The 25,273-nt window shown below is 37.8% G+C and overlaps 2 protein-coding genes across 7 annotated transcripts in view; one reads left to right on the top strand and one right to left on the bottom strand.

Annotated features, from left to right (window-relative positions):
- Znf451 (zinc finger protein 451) overlaps positions 1-25,273 on the bottom strand; it is a 99,596-nt gene that overhangs the window by 53,576 nt on the left and 20,747 nt on the right. For 4 of the 6 annotated variants that reach the window (XR_015448832.1, XM_087204934.1, XM_021259390.2 and 1 more), the window contains exon 4: positions 4,822-4,947. The exons of 1 other annotated variant lie outside the window; for it this stretch is intronic. Coding sequence is in view for 3 of the 5 variants with exons in the window: in XM_087204934.1 (XP_087061060.1) it covers positions 4,822-4,947 (126 nt within the window). In the remaining 2 variants the exon portion in view is untranslated. Of the gene's footprint in view, positions 1-4,821; positions 4,948-21,370; positions 21,499-25,273 lie in introns of all 6 variants that reach the window. One more of the 6 variants, XM_087204935.1, reaches the window with a different exon arrangement.
- LOC147829490 (ankyrin repeat domain-containing protein 26-like) lies at positions 16,205-17,774 on the top strand. The gene is given in 3 exon segments (XM_087205125.1): positions 16,205-16,902; positions 17,059-17,482; positions 17,485-17,774. Coding segments are annotated over 3 exon segments (1,326 nt in total). The 5' UTR covers positions 16,205-16,290.

The raw sequence follows: 25,273 nt of genomic DNA on the forward strand, positions 1-25,273 counted from the left end.
GTCTCTGTTAATCAGCGTGGGTTTGAAATCCACTTGGTCTGCAAACAGGATAGCTACTCCTGCTTTTTTTCGGGTTCCTGTCACATGGAGTATTGTTTTCCACCCTTGAACTTTCAGTCTATGAGTTTCTTTTTGAATTAAGTGTGTTTCTTGTATCCAGCATATTGTTGGATCTTGCTTCTTGACTCATTCTGCCAGTCTATCTCTTTTGATTGGTGAGTTGAGACCATTAACATTGATGGTTATAACTGTTACATACTGAGTTATCATTCTCATAACTTTTTCATTTTGCTTGATTCTCCCCCTTGGCATTTAATTTCTTGTCGTGCCCTATGGATTCATTCTGCTGGGCTTCCTGGGGTTGAGATCCTCGTTGTCTTTTCCTAGGATATTGTATAAAATTTTTTGGAGTGCTGGTTTGGTATTCATGAACTTCCTAAGGTGCTCTTTGTCATGAAAGTATCTTATTTCTCCATCAATTTTGAAAAATAGTTTTGCAGGGTACATCAATCTGGGTTGGAGGCTGTTTTCCTTTAGGGCTTGAAATACAAAATACATCACTCCAAGCTCTTCTTGCCTTGAGGGTTTGCATTGAGAAGTCTGCTGTGATTCTGATGGGCTTTCTTTTGTATGTGGTTTGTTTCTTTTCTCTAACAGCTTGTAAAATTTTGTTCTTCTGTTCATTTTCTGAAATCTTAACAATTATATGCTTATGTGTAGATTTTTTTTGATCAAGGCTAGTTGGAGTCCTATATGCCTCACTTATCTGTATGTCAAGTTCTTTTCCACTGCTTGGGAAGTTTTCTGCCATCACTTTTGTGAACAGTTTTTTTATGTCATCTGCACTCTCTCCTGTTTCTTCGTTGACTCCAATCAGTCTTATGTTATTCTTTACATCATCTATCAGCTGCTGGATTGATTTGTCATGGTCCCTTACAATTTTAAAGAAATTTTTCTTTTTCTGGTCACTAATTGCAATCTTATCTTCTATATCTGACATTCTGTCTTCACACTGGCTCATTCTGCTGCATAGACTTTCAATGGAGTTTTTAGTCTCCTGAAAATCTGTTTGCATCTGTTCTATGGATTCAATTTGTTTCCTATGTTGGGATTCCACATGCTCCTCAGTTCCTCTATTTTTTTAACTGTGTCCTCTCTAGATTTTTTTTTGGGGGGGTACCAGGGGACAAACTTGGGTCCTTGCACTTGTGCAGCAGGCAGCGACTCTCTAGATTTATTAGGCATGTCTTGCACCATGGTAACAATCTCTGCTGTTATGTGAGAAATTATTTCTGATTTCATTTTTTCCCGATCCTCTTTCGTTGCTAGTTCAGGGAGTCCAGGTGGTTGAGTATCAGAGTGTTCCATCTCATTTCCCTTTGGGGTTGCTGTAGGTGATCTGGAAGTCTGGTTCTGAGGCTTGTTTACGAGTCTTCTCATTTTGACGGGGCGGGGTGGGGGGGAGCTGGTGCCAGTGTGGCTCTCCTCTGTGCTGGGAGCAATGGCATGCCTAACTAGATGCCTCCTCTGGGCTGGGAGCTGTGGCATGCTGACCCAAAAGCCTCCTCTGGGCTAAGAGCCGTTGCACACCAACCCAGAAGCCTCCTCTGGGCTGGGAGCCATGGCACGCTGACCCGGAAGCCTCCTCTGCGCTGGGAGCTGCAGCATGCCTACCCAGAAGCCTCCTCTGGGCTGGGAGCTGTGGTACAATGACCCAGAAGCCTCCTCTGGGCTAAGAGCTGTGGCATGCCAGCCCAGAAGCCTCCTCTGTGCTGGGAGCAATGGCACACTAACCCAGAAGCCTTCTCTGGGCTAAGAGCTGTGGCATGCCAACCCAGAAGCCTCCTCTGTGCTGGGAGCTTCAGCACACCTGCCCAGAAGCCTCCTCCACACTGGGAGCTGAGGCATGCCTACTGGGAAGCCTCTTCTGGGCTGGGAGCTGTGACACGCTGACCTGGAAGCCTCCTCCATGCTGGGAGCCACGGCACGCCTAACCGGAAGCCTCCTCTGGCTGGGAGCTGTGGCACACTGACCCAGAGGCCTCCTCTGGGCTCAGAGCCATTGCATGCCAACCCAGAAGCCTCCTCTGTGCTGGCAGCTGAGGCACACTGACCCGGAAGCCTCCTCTGTGCTGGGAGCTGCAGCACGCCTATCTGGAAGCCTCCTCTGGGTTGGGAGCTGTGGCATGCTGAACCAGAAGCCTCCTCTTGGACTACTAACCAAATTCAGTAAAGTAGTGGATACAAGGTCAACACACAAAAATCAATGGCTTTCCTCTACACAAACAACAGACTCACTGGGACAGAAATAGGGCAAACAATTCCTTTCACAAGAACATCCAAAAAACTGAAATACCTAGGAATCAACCTAATGAAAGAAATCAAAGACCTCTTCTCTGAAAACTATAGCACTTTGAAAAAAAGAGATTGGAGAGGATATCAGAAAATGGAAAGACATCCCTTGCTCCTGGGTAGGAAGGATCAACATAGTGAAAATGGCCATACTTCCAAAACTGCTATATAGATTCAATGCAATCCCAATTGAAATCCCAGCAGCATACTTCATGGACCTTGAGAAAACAATCCAAAAATTCATTTGGAACAAGCAGAGACCCAGAATAGTAAAAACAATTCTAGGTAACAGAGATACGGCAGGGGGTATTACAACACCCAACTTGAAACCATACTACAAAGCTACTGTGACAAAAACAGCATGGTACTGGCAAAGAAACAGACTTGAGGACCAGTGGAACAGATTACAAGATGCAGAAACAACGCCAGACACACTCAGCCACCTCATCTTTGACAAAGGAGCCAAACACCCTCATTGGACGAAAGACAGCCTCTTTAATAAACGGTGCCGGAGAAATTGGGTTTCAACTTGCCAAAGACTAAAACTAGGCCTACATCTCTAGACCATGCACTAAACTAAAATAGAAATGGATTAAAGATCTAAATATTAAAACAGAAACACTGAATCCGCTGGAACAAAGGTTAGGTAGAACTCTTGAAGACATTGGTGTAGGAAAAATTTTATGAACAAAACCTCAGTTGCCCATGAACTAGTACAAACAATCAACCAGCGGGATCTCTTTTTTCTAAAAAGTTTCTGCACAGTAAGAGAATCCACCAACAGTGTGAAGAGACAACCCATAATCTGGGAAAAAATTTTCACCAGTGGTCCCTGAGCCAAAGGTCTGCTATCTCAAATCTATAAAGAACTTAAAAAAATAAGACCTTGCAAATTTAAAGACCCAATCCAAAAATGGGCATCTGAAATGAACAGACATTTCTCAGACAAAGAAGTAGAAATAGCAAATATACATATGAAAAAATGTTCAACATCACTGGTCATTCGTGAGATGCAAATGAAAACAACGCTGAGATTCCACCTCACTCCAAAAAGAATGACTGCTATCATGAAATCAACCCGTAACAAATGCTGGCAGGGCTGTGGGGAAAGAGGAACCCTGCTCCACTGCTGGTGGGAGTGTAGACTGGTGCAACCACTGTAGAAATCAGTATGGAGATTCTTCAAAGAGCTAGGACTGGAAGTCCCATTTGACCCAGCTATTCCTCTGCTGGGGATCTTCCCCAAAGAATTAAAAGAATCATACCACAGATATGTGCACCCATGTTCATAGCAGCACAGTTTGGAATAGCTAAAACTTGGAAACAGCCCAAATGCCCATCAACTGGAGAATGGATAAAGAAAATGTGTTTTTTTTTTATAAAATGGAGTACTGCTCAGCCATAAAAAATGAGAAATTAGAGACATTTATTGCTAAATGGATGCAAATTGAGGCAATACTCTCAAGTGAAATAAATAGGACACACATGTGTAAATACCAAATAGTTTCTCTGGTGTGAAAAACTGAAAGTGTAAATAAGGACTAAAAGGTATAATAGATAATGTGAAATAGGAAGAAAAAGGGGCAAAGGGGAAGGGGAAATAGGAGGGGTAGGGGAAAGGAAAGAGGGGAATGGAATATGAGAAAATGAAAAAAAGGAAACAAAGTCTTTATAAATAGGGAGGGATGGAGAGGTTGAAGGGAGGGCAGGGGAAGGGGGAAAAAATAAGAGCCAAGAGAGTATGTAAAGGTGCATATCTTCAATGATGAATGTCATTATATTGTACACCTAAAATGTACCAATAAAAGGATATACAAAATAAATAAATAAACAAACAGTTGCTGGCAGAACTGTGGTTTGAATCTCCAGTGTTAAGACTTCTAGTATGAACTTTTTATGCAATGCATCTGATAACAAGTAGAATTCTGACATTTGTCAGCAGTGATGGAGTGCTTTCATTTCATCTGGTGCCTTCTAAAGAAAATCAAGAAAAGACATTATAGCACCCAAGACTCTTTAACTAGGCTTCATTTTCCACACAGATTCTTTACAAAATGCTTCACATTTCTATTTAACAATCATTTAATTTGGAGAGATAGGCTGAAACTTAAGAAAGTGGGTTGTATCTGTGTGGCAAATAAAGGTAACTTTTCAACAGAGCTCATTCTGTAAAAGTCCTGACAGAATCTTTTCACTGATAAAGTAACCAGAGCCCTGTTTTGAGAAATCCCATGATTTTCAGTTCTCAAAAACATAATATACAGTTCTATTTTTTTCCCTATATATCTATATGAGAATCCAACAAACTAAAAACAGAGATGTAAACTATTTCAAATCACTACTAAATCAATGAGGTATCTAGGGTAGATGTTGAATGTGGATTTAACCATAAATTTTTCATTAGTTTGTCTTTAGATTTTTAAACACACAATGATAAATCAATAAAACAGCAATTAAAATAGCCACATACCCTAAACGCTCTATTCTTCTCTTCTTTCTGCTGTTTCTCCACTTCAACATGGCGAGCTAGACGAGCTAGAGTTAAAGCAACTTTATCTTTCTCGTGGTCAATGTAATCTTTCTGTTTAAAATTCTCCTATAATGGAAAAAACAATTTTCATTCTTTTCAATACAAAACTGACATCTAGATAAAATACATATATTTATCAAACAGCTATTATACTAAGGAACCATTTGCTTTTGTTATCATATTTCTAAGAACCTACTTTGTGCATATGTGTTACCTAAGATTGAACCTAGGGCCTTAAGCATGCTTAGCAGGTGCACTACCACACACCCACAGCTCCAGTCATTCATTCATTTATTTAGGTACTGAAGACTGAAACACAGGGCCTTCACTCTGAGCTACTTCTCTGGCCCTTCTGTGATTTGTTAAGACAGGGGCTCACTAAGCCACTACAGGTTACCCAGGATGGACTCAAACTTGCCATCTTACTGCCTGAGCCTCCTGAGTAGTTAGGATTACAGGTGTGCACTACCATGGCTGGCTCTGTCTTGCGCATTTCATATTTCCTGTGATATTCTGTAGATCAGCCAAGTACAATTGATAGGCTAAGAAAAGAGAAAATCAAATCATGTGAAGGACTCAAAATCACAAAAGCAGGAAAAGACAAAAATAGAAACAAAGAGGGCAACAAATAAAAGCAGTAATAAATATGGTAGATATGAATCCAACTAATCAATCATTTTGTCAATGGTCCAAATATATCAATTAAAAGACTATCTTCTTAGAATAAAGAAGCCCCAACTGTATGTTGCCTGTAAGAAACCCCTTTAAAAATATACACACAGATTAAAACAAAGAGATAAAGATATATTTGCTAACACAAACTGAAAGTGAATTACCTAATACCTCTAGATGGGAGATTTTTTTTTCTATGATGTCAGTTTTCTTTTTGTCTAATTTTTATTTTTTTATTAGTACATTTACAGTACGTATTACATTCTTCATGAGGAATTGGTACATGTGCATAACAAATCTTAGTACTTTTTTCACACACACACATCCCATTTCTTAGTCCCCTTCCCATTTACAAAAGATTTATCTCCTTATTTACTATTATCTCTTCTTTTGGTCTTTGTATTTTGGGTTTCTCACATAAGAGAAACCACATGCTATTTAAGCTGGTGTCAAGGGAGATTTTAGAGCAAGGAAAGTTAACAAGGACATCAAAAAGGTAAGAGGAATACTATAAGCAACTCTATGCTATGCCCATAAAGAATACCCTAGAGGAAATGAGCCAATTCCTTGAAAAGACATAATTTGTCAAAACTCACATAAGCAGTAACAGACAATCTGAATAAACCTATAACTATTAAAGAAATTAAATCAATAATTAACAACTTCTCAGAACAGAAAGCACTGGGGCCAGATGAGTTCAATAGTAAATTATATCAAATATTTATACTAAATTCTCTAAAATTTCCTTTAGAGTAGAGACAGAGATAGTAGAGGGATTATTTCCCAAAGAATCCAGTATTATTATCCTAACACCAAATCCAGAAAAGGACACTATAAGAAAACTACAAAACAATATGTTTCAGAGTGAAGAAGGATTGAAGGGTGAGGAAAGAAATATGAAAAAAAGGAAGAATCAAGATATATTTATCATGTACAGGTACAAATTCCATATGATGATTGTGATCATTAAGTATATAAAGAGTATTAATAAAAGTAACTTTAAAAATAGTATGTTTCATAACACAGTAGACGGAAAAATTGCCAACAAATAAATATTAACAAATCAAACCCAACAATGTATCATAGAATCATACACCATAATGAAATGAGCTTTATCCCAGGTATGTAAAGTTGGTTGAACATTAAAAAATGAAATAACCCATCATCTTATTAGACTTCAGAAAAATCGTAACAATTGACAAAGAAAAAGCATTTAACAATATCGTGTCAATTCACAATTTTTTAAAAACCCTAACAAACTAAGAATAGAAGGAAACTTCAACTTGACGTAGATCATCTACAAAAAAATAAATTACAATGAATATCACACTTAATGTTGAGAAACTTAAAATTTCTTACACTAAGATAAGCAATAGGGAAAGGGTGTCTCCTCTTAGCACTCCTTTTCAACACTGCACTGGAAATCTAAGCTAATGAATTATGATAAGAGAAGGAAATAAAAGATACACAGATTGAAGAAATAAAACTCATGTGCAGTCAGCAAACTCATCTATGTAGAAAATATAAAGTAACTGACCAAAAAAACCTCTCAAAACCAATAAATGATTATAACAAGGTTGCAGTATACAAAGTTAATTTAAAAGAAGTCATACCTTCCTATAAACCAGCAATGAGAAGGTAGAACTTACAATTTAAAACATATTACCATTTATTTTAATATCCCCCAAAATAAGATATATGTAATAGTTGAGGAAAACCACAAAACTCTGATGAAAGATCTCAAAGAACTAAATAGAGAAAAAGACCATGTTCGTGGTTAGGAAGACTCGATATTCTCTAGATGTAAGTTCTCCTATATATGCAATGCAATTTCAATCAAAATCCAACCAGCTTATTTTGTGAAGTGCAGAACAGGCAAATGATACATAAAGTCAATTCAATGCTGAGCAAAAACAAACTTGGAAGACTGATATTACTGGACTTTAAAACTTAACTATAAAGCTACAGTGATCCAGACTGTATGAATGTGGCAAAAGATAAACAACTAGATCAAAACAACAAAGAGTCCAGAAATAGACCTACATAAATATAGCCAATTGATCTTTGACAAAGGAGAAAAGCAATACAACGGAGAAAAATCTTTTCAACTAATGGCACTGGAACAACTGAAAATCACATGCAAAAAAAGAAATCTAGACCCTGACCTTACACATTTCATAAAAATGAACACAAAATAGATCACAAAACAAATGTAAAAGAAGAAACTATGAAACACCTAGAAGTAACAGAAGAAAAAATTTAGATGACCTTGGTTATGGTGATAACTTTTTAGATATAACACCAAAGAAATAACTGAAAGAAGTAATAGATAAGCATACTTTATCAAAATCATAAACTTTTCTGGGAAAGATAGAATGAAGAGAATGGGAACAAAAGCCATAAACATATAGAAAATATACACAAGACACATTTAATGAAGAACTGAAATCCAAATATATAAACTCTTGAAGGTCAACAACAAGAAAATGAATACCCTGATTTAAAAAACCAGGCAAAAGACCTGAACTAAACACTTTAGCAAAGAAGATACAGATGGGCCAGGGATTTAGCTCAGTGGTTCCAGCACCTACCTCACAAGCACAAGGTCCCGAGTTCGATCCCCAGTACCAAAAAAACAACAAAACAAAAGAACAAACAGAATATACAGAGAGAGTAAAATAAACATGTAAAAAGATGTTGAGATCTTATGTCATTAGGAAGTACAACGTAAAACAAAAATGCAATACTACTATACACCTGTCTGACCAACATTCAAAACACTGATACCACCAAATGCTGGCAAGGATGCAGAGCAATGGGCATTCAGGCATTTTCTGGTGGAAACTCAAACTGATACAAACACTTTTGAAAAGTTTGGCAGTTTCTTACTTATTAACAATAAGGCTCGGGGCCAGGGATTTAGCTCAGTGATGCCATCGCCTGCCTCAAAAGCACAAGGTCCTGAGTTTGATCCCTGGTACCAAAAAATAAATAAGTAATAATAATAATAATAAGGCTCTTTTACATTTATCCAAATGAATTGAAAACTTACACAAAGTTTTCAGCCGCTTTATTAATAACTACCGAAACATAGACACAACCAAAACATCCTTCAGTAAGTGTCTGTGTAAGTACACTTTGGTACATCCAGACAACAGAATAATTCAGTGCTAAAAGTTAGTGAGATATCAAGCAAAAAAACAGCTTGAAAGAGCCTTAAAGGCATACTACTAAATGAAAGAAGCTAATTTTTAAAAGTACACACGGTATGATCCCTACTTTACATAACATTCCAGAACTATGGAAGCACTAAAAAGATCAGTTGATAACAGGAGTTAAAGATGATATTGGCAGGGCCAGGGACTTAGCTGAGTGGTTTCACCACCTACTGTGCAAGCCCAAGGACCCGAGTTCAATCCCCAGTACCAAAAAAAAAAAAAAAAAAGAAAAAAGATGATATGGACAGAGCACAGATTTTTTTGAGGTTTTGTTTTTGTTTTTGTTTTTGAGATTAGGTCTCACTATGTATGTACTCCAGCCTGGCCTTGAACTTGCTATGAATTACAGGCTGGCCTCAAACTCATGATCCTCCTGCCTCAGCTTCCCAAGTGCTGGGATTACAGACACCTGCCAACACAGCCAGAAAAGCATAAATTTGGGGGACAGTGAAAGCATTCTCTATATTACAATAGTGGATACATGATACACACACACACCACGTCAAAACCCAGAGAATACACAACATCGAGAATGAGCACCAATGTTGTGCAAACCTATGGTTTAAACTCTCTCCACAAGAAAGGCTGGCTTATTAATAAAATACCATTATTTAGACAAATCAGTCACATTCATGAACCCCAATCTTCATCTGAAGTGGGTAGGACTTGCATCAAACAGTGCAATTTTCCAAGAATATATTGAAGGGAACTTATCTTAGCAAGGCCAAATTGGAATTTTAAGTACAATGCTATTTTCAATAAAGAACCCCAGCTCCTTTTCTCATTACTTTGCCAACCTACATATCATTGTACCAAGCAGTAGGTGACAGTCTACTAACTTCAAAACATACTTTTACAAATCATATGATAATACAGATTAATAGAAGCAGCATTTACTAAAACTTTCTCTAAATTTTCATCCTTTAGTAATAAGTTGTAGCCATTCAAAAAACCTTTACATATATTTATACTTCTAAAGTTTAAAGCACACTTAATGATTCTCTGACTTATAAACTGCAGATACTACCCTCCCCCAATGCTAATCTGAATGCACAGCTAATAATCTGTCTGAAAAGCAAATTTACTATTTCAGAAGACAAAAAGTAGTACCTGTTTAAAATGCAGGCGCTAGGGAGAGCAGGCGCAGGCTGAGTGCGCCCTGCTCAGTCCGGCTCGCTCTGCCCGCTTGTGACCAGGAGATGGAACCAGTGAGGACTCCCGGGCACGACCAACAGTCGCCACCTTAGCCAAGCAGGCGACTGTAACAACAGCCCCCCGACCAGCCTCTTGGCTATACAGCTACTTGGATCCACACTACAGAGGCACAGGGGGGCATAAAGGCCATTGTCCTGACCTGCAGAAGTGAACAACAGAGACAGGGCCTCTCTCAGGATCCCTGATGAAAACTGAAGCCCACTGGAAAATTGAAGAGAGTCTCTGCAATAAAGGCACACCAGACCACCGTGCTTGGTAAGTTGGAAGGATCATCACCTCCCATCAGAACCTGGACTATCTTCAGGGGAAAGGCAGCTGGAACCTGCAATAGAACCTTGCACAGTTCATCCCTACAGGAGGACAGGGAGCTCAACTTGGGACTTGCAGCCAGAAATCTGCCAGAATCTCACGGGTCTGTGACTGGCTAGCTGAGACTCATTGACTTATATCCGCACACGGCTGCCCACGTTGTCAATTGTGACAGCAGAGACATACCTTGAAGGAGGCCCTTCATTTTTATCTTTTATTTGTTATTTTCAAAATTATCACTATTTTTTGCTCTTATTTTTAATTTTTTTTCTTTTTCTACTCTTTTAAAATTTTTCTTTTTCTTTTTTCTTTTTCTCTTTTCTTTCTCCCTCACTCCCTTGCTGTCCCACATTGTTTATCTCCCTTTGTGTTCCTGTTCTGCCTCTAATTCATATTTCTTCATTTTTCTTTTCTTCTCTTTCCTTCTCTTGCCTGTGCCCTCTGACCTCACTGATAACCTTCCCCTATCCTTCTACTTACCTATTTCTCCCTCCCCAACGCCTTCTAACTCCCCATCCCTAAGGGTAAAGTTGCTATATTGAAGAGTTTATTCACTATACACATATGTTGGGTTGGTCCTTGATTTTGATTTAATTCACCCAGTTAAAGGTGATAGATTAATAACTACCACAAATTGTCATTTTCTAAGAGGTACTTGATGCTATTGTGTTGCAGACTGTATCACTTGGGCTAAGGTGTTGTGATTGATCTAATCAGTTCTCCTTCCTGGCATAATGAAAATGAGACAATCTGAGAGCCATTAGACTCAAAACCTAAAGACCAGCTATATCTGGAAGGCAGCTCTGAGAAGCAACCATATATCAACAAAGGTACCTACAATAAACAACTTCAAAGTATCAACCCAGGAACTAAACCATGGACAGTATCAAAAACAAAAATGAGAAGACATTTAAGTAAGGCACAAACTCAGACTTCTACCCAACAAAAGGCAAATTCTGGGGGAAATGAGATGGAAAAGTCTGATAATCAACCACCTGGACACCCTGAACTGATAGCACAGGAAGTAACAGATGAATGAGGCTCTAGAAAAATTCAAAACAGAAATAATTTCCCAGATAACTACAGAGATAGATCAGACTGAAAGACTTGATTAGAGGCTCTAGAACAGAAACAGATAAAAAAAAAATAGATGAGCTCAAAAACATGCCAGAAGCCATGAATGCCCAGCATAAGAAAGAAATGGAAACCATGATCCCCAACACAAGAAAGAAATGGAATCCATGAAACAGATTCAAACAGATATTCAGGAGATTAAAAACTCCACTAAAAGCATGCAGAGCAGATTAAGGGAATCTGAAGATAGATTATCAGATATAGAAGACAGGATTGCAGTTAAGGACCATGGAAACAAATTTAAAAAAAAATAGTAAGGGACCATGAGAAATCAATCGAGCAGCTGCTAGATGATGCAAAGAAGAAAAACATAAGACTGACGGGAGTCCATTACAAAACAGGAGAAAATACAATTGACATTAAAAAAATGTTCACAGAAGTAATTGTGGAAAACTTCCCAGACAGAGGTGGAGAATTGGACATACAGCTAAGTGAAGCAGATAGAACTCCAACTAGCCATGATCAAAAAATTCTACACACAGACATATAACAGTCAAGATCCCAGAAAGCCAACAGAAGAACAAAATCCTAGAGGCACTTAGAGAAAAGAAATAAATCACCTACAAAGGGAAGCCCGTCAGAATCACGGCGGACTTCTCAACACAGACCCTCAAATCAAGGAGAGCCTGGAATGAAGTATTTCAAGCACTAAAAGAAAATAACTTCCAACCTAGACTGTTGCATCCTGCAAAATTATCTTTCAAAATTGATGAGGAAATTAGATACTTCCACAAAAAAAGAACACCTGAGAAATTTCATGAACACCAAACCAGCACTACAAACAATTCTAGCAATATCCTAGAAAAAGACAATGAAGGTCACAACTCCATGAGGCCCAACAGAGGGAAGCCACCAGGCAAGATAAGAAACTAAAGGGAAAGGGGGAGAAAAATAAGCAATAAAAGAGCCAAAATAGCAAAACATCATGACAAGGATGACTCAATATCTATCAATTATAACTTTCAATGTTAATAGCCTCAATTCACTAATCAAAAGAAATAGACTGACAGAATGGATTAAGAAGAAAAATCCAGCAATATGCTGTATACAAGAAACACACCTAACTCAAAAAGAAATTCACAGACTAAAAGTAAAAGGATGGAAAACAGTTCTCCACATGACAGGAACCCCAAAAAAGCAGGCGTAGCAATCTTATTTGCAGACAAAGCAGATTTCAATCCAAAAGTAATTAAAAGACAAAGATGGTCATTACATCCTTGTGAAGGGAACAATCCAAGAGGAAGAGATGACAATCCTAAATATATATGCACCAAACGCGAATGCCTCCAACTATACAAAACAAATATTAATGGAAAAGAAAAATCAAATAAGCGCTAATACCATTGTAGCGGGGGACTTCAATACTCCACTATCACAAATAGACAGATCATCTAGACAAAAAATTAACAATAAAATTCTAGGACTGAACCAAGCTATTGAACAAAGGGACTTAATAGATGTTCACAGAGTGTTTCACCCCACAAAATGAGAATACACATTCTTTTCAGCTGTATATGGGACATTCTCCAAAACAAACCACATGCTACCTCATAGGTCATGTCTAAGTAAATGTAAAAGAACTGAAGTTATCCCCTGTATATTATCAGACCACAATGCAATAAAATTGGAGATCAATAACGTAAGAAACTGCAAAACTCCCACAAACACATGGAAATTGAATAACACCCTCCTGAACAACCAATGGGTCACAGAGGAAATTAAAGAAGAAATTAGACAGTTTCTACAAGTAAATGACAGTGCCAGTAGAACATATAGGAATCTATGGGACACAATGAAAGCAGTTCTACATGGAAATTCATAACAGTGAATGCCCATATTAGGAAAACAGAGAGAACTCAGATAAATAACCTAATGCAGAACTGCAAACTCCTAGAAAAAGAGCATAACAAAGGCAAAGCTCGTACAAGAGAGGAAATTATAAAGATCAGAGCAGAAATCAATGCGATGGAGACTAAGAGAATGATACAAAAAAATCAATGAATCAAAGAGTTGGTTTTTCAAAAGAATAAATAAAATCAATAAACTTTTAACTAACCTTATCAAAAAAAGGAAAGAAAAGGCTCAAATCCATGTGATTAAGAATGAAAAAGGTGAAGACATGACAGACCCAGCAGAAATCCAGAGGATCATCAATACCTACTTTGAGGACCTGTACTCTAATAAAATGGAAAACACAGAAGAAATGGACAGATTCCTAGATACATACGAATTGCCAAACTTAAATGAAGAAGATACAGAAATTTTAAAGACCCCAATTACAATGAATGAATTTGAAAATGTAATAAAAATTTACCAACAAAGAAAAGCCCAGGTCCTGATGGCTTCACTGCTGAATTCTACAAGACATTTAAAGAACTATCACCATAACTCTTTAAACTCATCAAGGAAATTGAAAGGGAAGCAATACTTTCAAATTCATTCCTGGAAGCAAGTGTTAACTTTGATTGCAAAATCAGGGAAAGACCCAACCCAAAAAGAGAACTACAGGCCAATCTCCCAAATGAACATGGATGCAAAAATCCTCAACAAGATGCTGGCAAACAGAATACAGAGGGTCATCAAGATCATACACCCTAACCAAGTCAGATTTATCCCACGGATGCAAAGATGGTTCAACATTCATAAATCAATAAATGTAATACACTATATTAACAGAGCCAAGGACAAAAACCATATGATCATCTCAATAGATGCAGAAAAGGCATTTGACAAAATCCAACACCCACTCATGATGAAAACCCTACAGAAAATTGGAATAGAAGGTCTTTATCTCAACTTGGTTAAGGCAATTAATGAAAAACCAACAGCCAACATCATACTAAATGGTCAAAAACTGAAAACTTTCACACTAAAATCAGGAACAAGACAAGGATGGCCACTATCACCACTCCTCTTCAATATAGTTCTGGAAACATTAGCCACAGCAATTAAAAAAGAGAAGGAAATAAAAGGAATAAAGATAGGAAAGGAAGAACTTACACTGTCATTATTTGCTGATATGATACTTTACATAGAAGACCCAAAAACCTCTGCCAAAAAACTTCTAGACCTAATTGACAGATTCAGTAGAGTAGTTGCATATAAGGTCAACACTCAAAAAACAACTGAGCGAGAAATTTGAGAAACAATTGCTTTTACAATAGCATCCAAAAAGATGAAATATCTACGAATCAATCTAACAAAGGAAGCAAAAGACCTCTACACTGAAAAATACAGCACTCTGAAAAAGGAGATCGAGGAGGATATAAGAAAATGGAAAGACATCCCTTGTTCCTGGGTAGGAAGAACCAATATAGTGAAAATGGCCATACTTCCTAAACTACTATATAGATTTCAATTCCAATTGAAATTCCAACAATATACTTCACAGAACTAAAGAAAATAATCCAAAAATTCATTTGGAACCAGAAGAGACCTAGAATAGCAAAAGAAATTCTAGGCAACAGAGACATGGCTGGAGGTATCACAATCCCCAATCTGAAACTACACTACAAAGCTACTTTGATAAAAACAGCATGGTAGTAGCAAAGATACAGACCCGAGGATCAGTGGAATAGATTAGAAGATGCAGAAACAACTCCAGACATACTCAGCCACCTCATCTTTGACAAAGGAGGCAACCACCCTCATTGGAGGAAAGATAGCCTATTTAATAAATGGTGTTGGAAAAACTGGATTTCAACCTGCCAAAGATTAAAACTAGACCCATATCTATCACCATACACTCAACTAAGATCAAAGTGGATTAAAGATCTAAATATTAAGACAGAAACACTAAACTTGTTGGAAGATAAGTGAGGTAGAACTCTTGAAGACACTGGCATAGGAAAAGACTTTATGAACAAAACCTCAGTAGCACAGGAGCTAGCACAAAGAATCAATAACTGGGATCTCATCTTATTTGAAAGCTTCTGCACTGCAAGAGAAACCACCAACAGGGCTAAGAGACAACCTACAATGTGGGAAAAAATGTTTAGCAGCTGTTCCTCAGACAAAGGTCTACTATATAGAATATATAAAGAATTGAAAAAAATCAGACCCCCCAAATTCAAAGACCCAATTCAAAAATGGGCATCTGAAATGAACAGACATTTCTCAAAGAAGTAAAAGCAGCAAATAAATATATAAAAAATGTTCAACATCACTGGTCATTGGAGAGATGCAGATGAAAATAACACAGAGATTCCACCTCACCCCAGAAAGAATGGCTGCTATTAAGAAATCAACCCATAACAAATGCTGGCGGGGGTGTGAGGAGAAAGGTACCCTTCTCCATTGTTGGTGGGAGTGCAGACTGTTGCAACCACTGTGGAAATCAGTATAGAGAAACCTCAAAAACTAGGACTAGAGGTCTCATTTGACCCAGCTATTCCCCTGCCTAGTATCTTCCCAAAAGAATTAAAAGAATCATACCACAGTGATATATGTGCTCCCATGTTCATAGCAGCACAGTTTGTAACAGCTAAAGCTTGGAAACAGTCCAAATGCCCATCAACTGGAAACTGGATAAAGAAGATGTGGGTTTTTTTATAAAATGGAGTACTACTCAGCCATAAAGAATGAGAAACTAGAGACATTTACAGCTAAATGGATGCATATTGAGGTCATAATCTTAAGTGAAATAAATAGCACGCACGTGTAAATACGAATAGTTTCTCTAGTGTGAGAAACTGAATGTGTAAATAAAGATTAAAATGATTAAAACGAATAATTGATAATTTGAAACAGGAAAAGGTCCAAAGGTGTAGGGGTGGTGAGAGGGGAAGGGGAAAGGAAAGAAGGGAATGGAAAAATTATGAGAAAAGAAAAAACAATGGAAACGAAATCTATGTAAATAGGGATGGGTATAGGGGGTGAAGGGCGCACAGGTAATGAGGAAAAAAATAAGAACCAAGATTTAAGTAGGGGCCAGGTGCCCTCGGGCCCCGCAGGCCTTCAGGGCAGCTGCAGGTGTCCGCAGCGCAGGGTCCGCCCCAGGGCCATGGGCAAGCTCCACGAGGCTGCCAGTGTGGGCGACATGGCCAGGGTGTGGTATCTCCTCCATCTGCAGAAAAGTCTCATCACTGACAGAGCCAAGAAGCACAGGACTGCTTTGCATTTTGCCTGTGCCTATGGCCATCCGGAAATGGTGACTCTCCTGGTGGAGAGGAACTGTGACGTCAGTGCCTGTGACAGTGAGAACAGTACCGCTCTGATTAAGGCTGTACAATGCCACCAGGAGGAGTGTGTGACTATTTTCTTGGAACATGGTGCCGATTCAAATGTTGCAGATGTCAGAGGCAACACTGCTCTCAACTATGCTGTCTGTAGTGAAAACACATGGATAGCAGCAAAACTGCTTTCACACCATGCAAATACTGAGGCCAGAAATAAGGATGACCTCACACCACATTTGCCTGCTCTAAGGGAAAACAGACAGCAAGTAGCAGAATTGTTTATAATGGGTAGAAACGTATATTCACACGGTGGATAAGGTGGAAAGGTTTTCCAATAAACCTGGTCCTGATGACTCCTGGCCTGGATCGGATGAGGATGACTATAATTTTGATAACAAGAATGTCCCCAAAATAAACCCAACTGAGCTCTGGGCTGCTGCTTGGCAATCCAGGAAAAATCAAGCAAATATGGCATTGGGGAAACAGGAAACAGAACCTTGCTTGACAACAGTATTTCTGATAGTGAGAACAAAGATGTGGTTGATACCCTTTCTAAAACATCACTCAAAATCCAGAGCTTTCCTCAGTCTTCCTTTTTATCATCATCACCTGACCCAAAAGAAGAACCAACCAAGTCGGCAATCAGGAAAGAAGAAAATGGGACTTGTGTTATTAAAAATGCTTCACAAGAGCAAACAAATGACAAATTGACGCATGCTGACAAAGGGTACAAAAATTATAAAAGTGATATGGTGTTTGGACTGGGATTAGGAGAAGTTGATGAATCATCACCTTGGGATTCTGAGAGTATCTCTGAGAATCTTCCACAGAAGTCTGTTGATCATTTATTTGGGGCTGCAGATGAAAAGGGAAAACATAAGGAAATAGACAAGTAGAAGAATCACCTGAGAAATGTCTTCACTTGAAGCCCACCACTGAAATGAAAGATTCTGTTCCGAATAAAGCAGTAGCAGTGGAGGATTTACAGACATACAAATCAGATTTTTCTGACTGGAGTTCTACGAGTTGGAACCTCTCTGATAAGACTTGTCAGAGATCAGGGAATTTGAAAGATGATGACAAATATCCACTTACAACACAATCAGTGACTAAAAATCTGTCACCATCCACAGAATTTAGGAAGACAACCTTAATAAGAAGAAGATGAATATCGGAACTGTGTTTCTGTTAAGGAATTGTACTCACCATGTTGTGTGAATCACAGCAATCAAAAAAACAGCATAAAGAAGGTAATAAAGATGCCTAGAGAATTAAAAAAAAAAAAAAAGAACCAAGATTCATCTTGTACAGGTACAGGCACCCAATGATAAATGTAAACATACTGTATACCTAAAATGTACCAATAAAAGAATTTAAAAGAAAAAAAAAATGTAGGCACCAGGGCTCAGGTTTTGGCTCAGTGGTTCTACCACTTGCCTTGCAAGTGCAGGGTCCTGAGTTCAATCCCCAGTACCAAAAAACAAATAAAATGTAGGCACTAAATGGGTATTTTTTTTAAAACATGGGCCTAGAATGTGTTACCTTTCCTGAGAAAGACATAATATTTTGTAGGTCTTCAACTCCAGCAAAAATTATGCCTGGATGGCCTTGGAAACGAAGATCCTTTTAACAAATAGAGTACATGAATAAGCTATAAATTGTTTACCTAAAAAAATAGTAATTACAATTCTCTATAAAACTAAAAGAAGGGTTGCATTATTTTTTTTTGGTACCAGGGATCGAACTTCGGTCCTTGAGTTTGCAGGGCAGGTGGCAGAACCACTGAGCTAAATCCCTGGCCCTTGGGGCTGCATTCTTGAACAAACTGATGTATTATGGCTAAATTTATCTGGAGCCCACAATCCATAAAAAAATTTTATTATCTAAATGGTATTTCAGGTTGCTACCAAGGAAAAAATATTTTCTCCCGGGGATTTAGCTCATTAGTGCTGCTGCCTGCCTTGAAAGCACAAGGTCCTGAGTTTGATCCCTGGTACCAAAAAAAAAATTTTCCTACTCAAACATTGAGTCACTTACCAGCCACGTGGTATCAGGGATAGGAAATGAGCTTTTTGCCTCTGTGTAATTCCTCATGTATATTAACATGTAATATTCTAGGGATGGGAAGGCAGACACATTTTCGATAAACTAAGGTAGTCTTACTTGAAGACCTGCCCTTGAATTGATGATTCTACTATCATTTAATTGTTTCCTAAGCCAAAACAAAACCATTCTGAATTCCTCTTTAAGTTGTATTCATTCAGGAATGCTTTATATAATATTTATTCTTCTAAAAGTTTGCTTTAAACTTAATGATTCTAACTTGTATTAGAAACACATATACTGATTGCAAACCTAAAAATAAATCTTAAAATACTAATTATATATAATGGATCCAGGTGTGGTGGCACACACCTGTAATCCAAGCAATTCGGAGGCTGAGACAGGAGGATTGCTGCAAGTTACAGGCCAACCTGGGCTACATAATGAAACCCTATCTCAAAAAAAAAAAAAAGTATAATGGGGGAAATTTTAATCTGTTAATCATAAAATGTAAATATGTTCTCATAACTTAACTGCCTTCGAATTATACCATGCTGGCCATTTGTGGTACAGTCCCGTGACCCCAGCATTCAGAGGCAGAGGCAGGAAGATTACCATGAATTCGACACCAACATGGGCTACATAGTGAGCTTAAGGCCAACTTGAACATTATAGCGAGACCCTGTCTCCAAAAAAAAACCAAATTATTCTCATTTGTTTTCTGAATAAATTCATTTAATTTTTTTTTTTCTTTTTGTACCAGGGATCAAACTCAGGACCTTGTGCTTTTGAGGCAGGCAATGGAACCACTGAGCTAAATCCCCAACCCTCCAAATAAATTCATTTAGAAAAACATTTTAACTGACACATGACTAAACATTTAAGGAGTAGTGTTATAATCTGATGCATGTATACAATGATTATTAAATCATAATTAGCCTTTTCATTTCCTTAAGCATTTATCATTAGTATTACCTTCTGAAGTCAATAAAATCTATTATTACTTTACCAAAATTATTTTCTTTAATTTAGCTATTCTTCCCCTACATTATCATTCATTAGCTACATCTTAGGAAAAAAGATTGCCTGTCCTATTTCCTAATTCTGTTTATCTGTTTATTATCTTTCACGACTTTAAGAACTAAAAGACTCACATTTATTTATTTATTTATTTATTTATTTATTTATTTATTTATTTATTTTTGGAGACAGGGTCTTACTCTGTAATTCAGACTGGCCTTAAACTCTGAGCTCACAGTGATCCTCCTGCCTCAGCCTCTCAAGTGCTGGGATTACAGGCATGTGCCACCATGACCAGCAAGATCCACAAATCTTGAGGCTGAAAACACAAGATACCTTAGAAATGAATGCAGTCTCTTTCTCCTTGCCCTCAAGGACAAAGTTTCTACTTTTGTCTCAAAAAAGAAAAAAAGTAAAAAAGGAATTTTTGCCACCTACATTAAAAGCAGGTTCAGAAGACAATCTGCTGGCAGTAGAGGAAAAGGAATGGTAACCAGAGAAAGCAAGCACTCAACTGTGAAACTTCACCAATTTTAAAATTGAACACTTGGCAGGGTGGGGGCTGGAATTGAACCCAGGATCTTGTACATACTAGGTAAGTGTTCTATCCCTCAGTTATACTCCCAGCCCCTTTCCTAGATGTTATTTTAGAAGGGGTTTCCTCAATTGTCCAGACTGATAGCCAATTTGCAAACCTGAGCCTGTTGAGTAGCAGGGATTCCTAGCAACCACCACCATGCCCAGCCGTAAGTTACTACTTGAAAAATGAAAAGATAGATTTTTTTAAAGGGCTTTTTTTTTGGTACCGGGGATTGAACTCTGGTCCTTGCGCGTGCGCAGCAGGTGGTGAAACCACTGAGCTAAATCCCCAGCCCTAAAGGGCTTTTAATTGAGAATTAAGTATATAAGGCAGACTGTGACAGTCATGTATTTTTCCCTCATAAATCTTGGATTTGTTGTCAAAGCCTCTGGTTAGGGCTGTGGTGTAGCTCAGTGGTAGAATACTTTATTAGCATGCATTAGGCCTAGGTTTGATCCCTAACCCACCCCACCCCCCCGCCAATACACACACACACAGGGTTGCTGGTTAAAGCCAGGCATGAGTAACAAGTTATCTATGGATACTATCTCGCCAAAAAGCCAAGTCCCTTGTATTCTCACTGCTAGTAACACAATTAGGACTGGCCTCTAGATGTCACTGAATTATATTCTTCTATGACCTGGAAGCACATTTAAAAAGCAGAGGAGGGCTGGAAATTTAGCTCAGTGGTTCTGCCGTCTGCCTCACAAGCGCAAGGACCCGAGTTCAATGCCCAGTACGGGAAAAAAAAAAAAAAAAAAAAAGAATCCAAAGGAAAGAAAACCTACCTCATTACCAATTCAGCTGCAAAACTAAACCTATGGTATTGTCAGAGATGTAGGCAAAAAAGGAACTAATTTCAGAGTAAATGAAAGTGTCTTAAACGTTTCCTACAAAATCAAGATAAATGGGGCCACTCCACTTTTAGGATTGGGAATTTCCACTATTCCATTAGTGCCAAAATGCTGAACTGTCATTTAATGTGCATATCATAAAATAATGTCCACAAGTGCTCTTCCTAGGCTGGATTTCTCATCTCCTCCAAAGCCTATGGCTTGAATTATTGCTTAGGTTCTTGGAGTTTTTTAAAGAAAGATCAGACTTTCAGATATATAACTTACCAAGCTAAACCTAACTTGGTTGAGTCCATGGTAAGAGTGCCAGGCTTTAAGCTTCCTCTAGGACCTCCAGGGTCATCCTTCTTGAAGTACTCACTATGTCACTCTCAGCAAACTTCTTTATAAGGTACCTAGTAATATTAAAGAATCCATACTGACAAGAAATAATAAGCTGTCAATTCATTCAGCTATTTTTTGGCATAGGAAAAATATCAGAGAAGGGAATCTTTGTTTGCCTGCATATTAGATCACTCCACATCAGTTTTCTTCTATACCAGAACTGTACAGAATGAAGAAAGACACTGTACAGTCAAGAGGTAAAAGGTAGATTGTTTTAGTCACTATGAAATTTTCATATGCTCAAATATAATTCTTTATAGTTTATTGAAAACTTTAGGTAATAGCAAATTTGGCAAATTTAAGCACTTTGGGTTGTGTTCTAGAAATGAGATTCAGGAGACTGGTTAAGCCAGAATATAATGTCCATGAAATTTAAGCATATACTGGTGAAAATAAAAAATTCTTTTGTTTTAAAGAACAATGTTTATCTTTTAATGTAGCTTGGTACAGATATAGAAAAATTCCAAGTCTAGAAATAGGGTGTAACTTGGACAGAAATGGAAGATCAATTTTTTATGACATCTACAATGGGGTAGCAGGAATTGTAGGTTAATATAACAAGGATTAAAAAGAAAAGACACAAGACTGCTTTATTTTGTCAATAAGGGCATTAAAATAAACTAATACTAATGATCAATTTTATAAGAACAAAAACAATCTGACAACAAGCAATCTAAGTTTCCCTTAGTAGTCTCCCAAACTGAACAAATTTACTTTGTGAAAAACTACCCACACTGTCGTTTTCTTTTTTTTTTTGGTACCAGGAATCGAACTTGGGACCTTGTGCTTGCGAGACAGGCGGTGGAACCACTCAGCTAAATCCCCGGCCCCCTTTTCTCTTTTTGCTGCAGACTATAAACTACTTCACTAAAAACTAGTTCAGTCCATGAACTTAAATCTTGATCAAAAGAAATCAGCAGTCACAAGCAATGAGAATTCTCTATTTTGACAAAATCTTCATCAAAACAATATAATAGGGCCAGGGATTTAGCTCAGTAGTTTCACCGCCTGCTGCACAAGCGCAAGGACTGGAGTTCGATCCCCAGTACCAAAAAAAAACAATAGCTGGGCATGATGGCACACACCCATAATTCCCAGTAATCCCAGCCCTCAGGAGGCTAAGGCAGGAAGATCACTGAAAGTTTGAGGCCAGCCTGAACTGCATAGCAAGACCCTGCCTCAAAAGAAAAAAAATTAAACCTTTCATTTAATTACCAAATTTAACAATGACTTATTTGAAAATTTTTAAATGTTTAACTGTGAAACTGTGATCTTCTGTATAAACCGTAAAATGAAGTATGTGCAAATCAATGAGCAATGACACAAAATCCTACTAATCAATGGTGTGAACATTAAATTTATATTTCAATGTCTTTCTTCCCTATCATTTATTAAGTGAAAACTGTCCAATGTGTGTAAAATCTAGAAGCTGTAAGAAATGTTAACAGTAACTAATAGTGATTATTTCTGTCTAGAAAGGCTTTTCTATTTCTAATTTACTTCTACAATGAGCATGTGCAATAAAATTGTTAAAAAAATTTTTAATTACTAATGAATGAGAATAAAGACAAAATGTGTTAAGGATAAAGCTGAATGTGTTCACAAGACTAAAGACAAACTGCATTACAGATATGTTTCAATCTTTTGTTGTTTAGGAATATAATGGATTTAATTTAAACTACAAATTTGTCTTATAAAACATGTTCAATGTCTAGCCTATACTTATGTAAGTATAGGTTATAAATGGAAAAGTTTTCTGTAGAAGGATCATAATCTACTGGCAAATTTAACTTTTTATCAAATTTTTGTCCCTAGAGGTTTAAGGACTGGGTTACTTTTTTTTTTTTTTCCAAACCTAACAGAAACATATTAATCAAGAATTAAGGGGCCAGGGATTTAGCTGAGTGGTTTCACCGCCTGCCTCGCAAACGCGAGGTCCTGAGTTCAATCCCTGATACCAAAAAAAAAAAAGAATTAAGAAAAAAAAGGGGGTGCCGGGGATTTAGCTCAATAGTTCCACCGCCTACCTCGCAAGCACAAGGTCCTGAGTTCAATCGCCGGTACCAAAAAAAAAAGAAAAAAAAGGGGCCAGGGATGTAGCTCAGTGGTGCCTTACCTGCCTGGCAAGCACAAGGTCCTGAGTTCAACAGGGGGGTAGGGGTGGGGTGTTTGTTGCTGTGGTGACACATGCCATAGTCCCAAGTATCAGGATGCTGACATGGGAGGATAACTTGACCCCACAAATTCAGGACCAACCTGGGCAACACAAGAGAATCAATCTCAAACAAAACAAGTAATTCAAAGCTTAGCATGCTTAACAGCGTTATTGGGAAAATACTTTCACAGGTTTGAGGTCAACTACCACTATCACTTTAAAGCATACACATATTTAGCTGAAATGTTTGTTATTTTTCTTTACTTACATATGTCCGTCTTTTATTATTTTTTTAGAGAAGGGGGTCTCACTATGTCACCCAGGTTTCAAACTCCTGGGCTCATATGATCCTGCTGGCTCCAGCTTTCCAGGCAGGTAGGACGACAGGCATGCGCCTCCACACCCACCTCAGACATGCTTTTTCAAAAATCCCAAAGCCCATGCACTAACTTTGTAATAAACATTAAAATATTAAAAGTATACTAATCAGGGCTGGAGATTTAGCTCAGTGGTTTTGCCGCCTGCTGTGCAAGCGCAAGGACCCGAGTTCAATCCCCGGTAGCAAAAAAAAAAAGTATACTAATCAAATTAAAAACTGAAACTTAAAAATATTAGCTTATTCAGTTAACTTAAGTACTGACCTTCCTCTATTCCTGTCTGGAATGTAAACAGAGGAAGCAGTGTTCTTATTTTTTACAATCACAAAGCTAAGTTCTCCTCTATGTTTCAAAAGAAAGTTTTACCAGAAGTTAAATTTTTACCTGACCAGTCTCATAAGAATATATACATAAATGACTTCACAAGCAAACTCTTAAAATTCATCTACAAATGTGTATTTCTTGAATACACTTTTTTTTTCAGACAGGGTCTGTGTATTCCAGGCTGGCCTTGAACTCACTACGGAGCCCAGGATGGCCTCCAACTCCCTTCCTCCTGCCTCAGCCAGAGGCACCCCAGAGTGCTGGGATGACAGGCATGTACCACCAACAGCCTGCTTGAACAATACACTCTTAATAGTTAAAAATGGTCTTAATACTGAGTGCTAAGAAAACTGGCTTTAAACATATTTTTTAAACTTTTAAAAGAAGGTCCCATATATATATTTTCTCAATTACTAAATACAGGCAGATCTTTCACTTTTCTTCTCACACAATGGCTTACCCAAAAGTTGCACTTTTAAATTATTTCTTACTGCTGTAACTAGCTAAATCCATTTTTTAGAATTATATGGAAATTCAACTCAAAGGAAATGCAGAGTTAAAAAGAGTGATTCTGCTTTTTTCAAAGCTGTTCCTAGGAACAAAGTCGAAAAGCAAGGCTTCACATGACAGCCTCTGGCACTGTATTATTTGGTGGCTTTAATTTTTTTTTTTTTTAGTACGCTTGCAGTACATAATGATTATATTCATTGTGATACTTGGTGGCTTTTGATGATGAAGTGGTTTATATTTTTAAATCATTATTACTCAAGGCTGCTGGAAAGCAATTTTTTTGCAGGGGGGGTACTGGGGATCAAACTCAGGACCTTTCGTTTCCAAGGCAGGCAGAGGCACCACTCCCCAGCATTTCATTTTTTGAATAACAAAAAGTATTCAGTTTCTGTTTGCTATGGACTTAATGGAAATCTGAAC

The sequence above is a fragment of the Heterocephalus glaber genome, unplaced genomic scaffold, assembly GCF_053883595.1.
Source record: "Heterocephalus glaber isolate CG9 unplaced genomic scaffold, H.glaber_assembly_v1.0 deba00000594, whole genome shotgun sequence".
Lineage (NCBI taxonomy): Eukaryota > Metazoa > Chordata > Mammalia > Rodentia > Bathyergidae > Heterocephalus > Heterocephalus glaber.